This window comes from Colobus angolensis, unplaced genomic scaffold (assembly GCF_000951035.1).
Source record: "Colobus angolensis palliatus isolate OR3802 unplaced genomic scaffold, Cang.pa_1.0 Scaffold26, whole genome shotgun sequence".
Classification (NCBI taxonomy): Eukaryota; Metazoa; Chordata; class Mammalia; order Primates; family Cercopithecidae; genus Colobus; species Colobus angolensis.
This window is the reverse complement of record NW_012115821.1, coordinates 2,757,074-2,760,797: the sequence shown is the minus strand read 5'-3', so window position 1 is coordinate 2,760,797 and position 3,724 is coordinate 2,757,074. Positions and strand designations below refer to the sequence as shown.

General features: G+C 38.9%; 1 protein-coding gene across 1 annotated transcript in view; it reads right to left on the bottom strand.

Annotated features, from left to right (window-relative positions):
- FRMD4B (FERM domain containing 4B) overlaps positions 1-3,724 on the bottom strand; it is a 228,034-nt gene that overhangs the window by 52,127 nt on the left and 172,183 nt on the right. The window contains 2 exon segments of the mRNA XM_011947154.1: positions 971-1,057; positions 3,027-3,084. Of these exon segments, the coding sequence (XP_011802544.1) occupies positions 971-1,057; positions 3,027-3,084 (145 nt within the window).

The window sequence follows — 3,724 nt, the reverse complement described above, 5'->3', positions numbered from 1 at the left end:
TTTTTTAAGATGGAGTTTCTCTCTGTTGCCCAGGCTGGAGTGCAGTGGCACGATCTTGTCTCACTGCAACCTCTGCCTCCCAGGTTCAAGCAATGCTCATGCCTCAGCCTCCCATGTAGCTGGGATTACAGGTGCCTGCTACCACACGTGGCTAATTTTTCTATTTTTAGTAGAGACGGGGTTACACCATGTTGATCAGGCTGGTCTCGAATTCCTGACCTCCTGATCTGCCTGCCTTGGCCTCCCAAAGTGCTGGGATTACAGACAGGAGTCACCATATCCGGCCTGTGACCCTTTAATAAATAGCACACAACTGATTTTTCTCTACGAAAAGCGGACATGTTCACTGCAGAAAATTGTGAAACAGAGATAATAGCATCAGAAGAAAGATGACTTATACCTGCATCATTGAGAGATCACTAGCACCAAAAAATTTGGCTGATGTCTTTATTATTCATTTATATGTCTACCATCCAATTCAAATATGTGTATGTATAAATGTACATACAAAATTTACAAAATAAATGGTATCATCCTGTTCATACTAACATGAAATAGAAACCTAATGGTGTGAGCTTGTGGCTGGGCATGGTGGCTCACGCCTATAATCCCAGCATTTTGGGAGGCCAAGGTTGGCGGATCATTTGAGGTCAGAAGTTTGAGACCAGCCTGGCCAACATGACAAAACCCCGTCTCTACTAAAAGTACAAAAATTAGCCAGGTGTGGTGACGCATGTCTGTAATTCCAGCTACTTGGGAAGCTGAGGCAGGAGAATCGCTTGAACCCAGGAGGCGGAGGTTGCAGTGAGCCACTATCACCCCACTGCACTCCAGCTTGGGCAACAAAGCAAAACTCCATCTCAAAAAAACCCAAAAGCCCCCAACAGCCTAATGGTGTGTGCTTGTCAACTATGTTGTGATTAACATCTTTTGAACAGTTCAAAGTTCTCCTAAAGTGATTTGAACTTACCTTCCGAGGCTTCACCTTGTCCTGTATATCATACTGGCCAATTCCCTTATAGCTGATTCCAAGCCACCAAGGAAGTCCTTGCTTATCCTAGAAGTTGAAAAAGCATGAGAACCAAGACCTAGCTGTTAACTCTTCTAGAAATGAATAAAATTTAGCAATTTCACCTTTTTTTTTTTTTTTCCTTGAGACAGAGTCTCGTTCTGTCGCCAGGCTGGAGTGCAGTGGCATGATCTCGACTCACTGCAACCTCTGCCTCTGGGTTTGAGCAATTCCCCTGCCTCAGCCTCCCGAGTAGCTGGGATTACAGGTGTGCACCACCATGCCTGGCTAATTTTTTGTATTTTAGTAGAGATGGGGTTTCACTGTGTTGGCTATGATGGTCTTGATCTCTTGACCTCATGATCTGCCCACCTCAGCCTCCCAAAGTGCTGGGATTACAGGCGTGAGCCATCACACCTGGCAATTTCACCTCTTAACAAGTATCAGCAAGTCAAAATAAAGCTGTCTTGATAAACAAAACATTATTTAAAAACCTAACTTGTTACTAAAACATCTTGGAGTTTCTTCAAATAGAATCTTTAAGTTGAAATAGTCCAATACTGTTAATACCATCAAAAAGAGTAAAGCATTACTGTTTTGATTAAACAGTTGGAGAAAATAAATAAAATGTAAGTAATTCAACTAAGAATTAATCCAGTAAAAAGCCAGTTATCCATTAAAAAAAAAAAAAAAGCTCTTTCTCTCTTAATTAGTAACCGGTTATAAAAAGTTGGGGACGTTTCCAAAGAATTACAAAGATGAGAAAAGTGGTTCCAATTCCTGATGTTTATAAAACAATTAACAATGAACATGGGGATATTAAAAACCCTTTTGGAGAACTGTACAATTCAATGACAGGATGTTTGAATAATTGGTTTGAGGTACACATGGGGAGGTGAGTAATATTTTTTTCATAAATTTATCTTTTATGTTTTGCCAAAGCATAGAATATACTGACACAGGAAAGGAAAATTTAGGCTTAGACAGATTCCTATATGCAAACTGGAGTCAGTAGAAATTAAAGTTAAATTGGAGGCTGGGCATGGTGGTTCATGCCTGTAATCCCAGCACTTTGGGAGCCCAAGGCGGGTGGATAACTTGAGGTCAGGAGGTCGAGACCAGCCTGGTCAACATGGTGAAACCCCATCTCTACCAAATATACAAAAAATGAGCCAGGTGTGGTGGTGCGTGCGCCTATAATCCCAGCTACTCCGGGGGCTGAGGCAGGAGAATTGCTCAAATCCGGCAGAGGTTGCAGTGAGCTGAGATCACGCCACTGTACTCCAGCCTGGGCAGTAGAGCTAGACTCCATCTCAAAAAAAAAAAAAAAAAGTTAAATTGGTACTGATTTTTAGCACAGGTATTCTCATTATGTAAATATTTTTTATCCCATCATTTTGAATTGTATAGAGATATGAACATTATCATAACATGAAAAGTCAATCAAGAACTGATCAATTATAAAATTATTTCTCTTCCAAACAAGACATCCTTAACACTTTCATCTCATCATCTCAAAATATCTGTCAATCTCTCTCTGCTTATAAACATCTGAAAATACTTTTCATCATCTCAAAATATTTCTTTGTCAATCTCTCCCCACTTATAAAACACCTGAAAATACAGTGTATGTAATACACTGATTGAAACATGGTATTGCAAATCCTGTTAAAATTTCAGCATTTCATGAAGCTGTTGAAATAACGCTGGAGACTGCATAATTTTCTAACAAAAGCACTCTCAAATGAAGATCTGGTAGTGCTAGAAAGGTGACCAACTGGAAAAAGGAGCGATCAGCAAGCAAAGGTGTTTCAAAAGAGAATGATCTGAACATCTTAGGACAAAGAGAGGTCTTGGAAAAACATTTTACCATAGCAAGTATTTTGCAAAAATAATGCGCTTTATAATTTGCTACAAATGGCAAGATATAATCAGCCTTTTATATATTACGAGAAAAGTTGGTATTGTGCAATAACTCTCAATAATCATGAAAGCTTTGTTATGTAAAACGATTTACCTTTACTGCATAATAATGGACACCATAAGTTGGTAGAGCTTCTACTATTTTCATATACCTATAGAAAATAAACATGTATCACAATCTTATTAAAATAGTTATTTTCTCATTTGGGAAAAGTGATTTAAAGAAACACCATGTTTCTACTTTATCAGAATAATTAATGTTTCACTCAGATAGAAACAGAATAAACTATTTTGGGGAGTAACAGACTTTAGCTTATCCAAATGTTAGGAAAATGCTAATAGAACCTCAATTTCAAAATTACAGAAAATGTTACTTTCCACACATTCAAATGTTTATGGGTTAGGAATGTACTGTATTATAAACTCCACTTGCACGTGTTTTTAAAGTAAGCCCCTAATGATGCAAGCAATGAGCACCAACTTTTGGGTCATACTCATAAGTTAAACAATAAAGCTATTCCATATATTGCTTGTGGTAGAGGTTACATAACTAGAAACATCTGTCAAAACTCCTAGAAATATATACTTTAAAACTATGAATTATGTACCTGACTTAAAAAATATGTCCCCCCCCCAGGCCGGGCTCAGTGGCTCACGCCTGTAATCCCAGCATTTTGGGAGGCAGAGGCGAGTGGATCACCCGAGGTCAGGAGTTCAAGACCAGCCTGGCCAACATGGTGAAACCCCGTCTCTACTAAAAATACAAAAATTAGCTGGGTGTTGTGGCAGGCA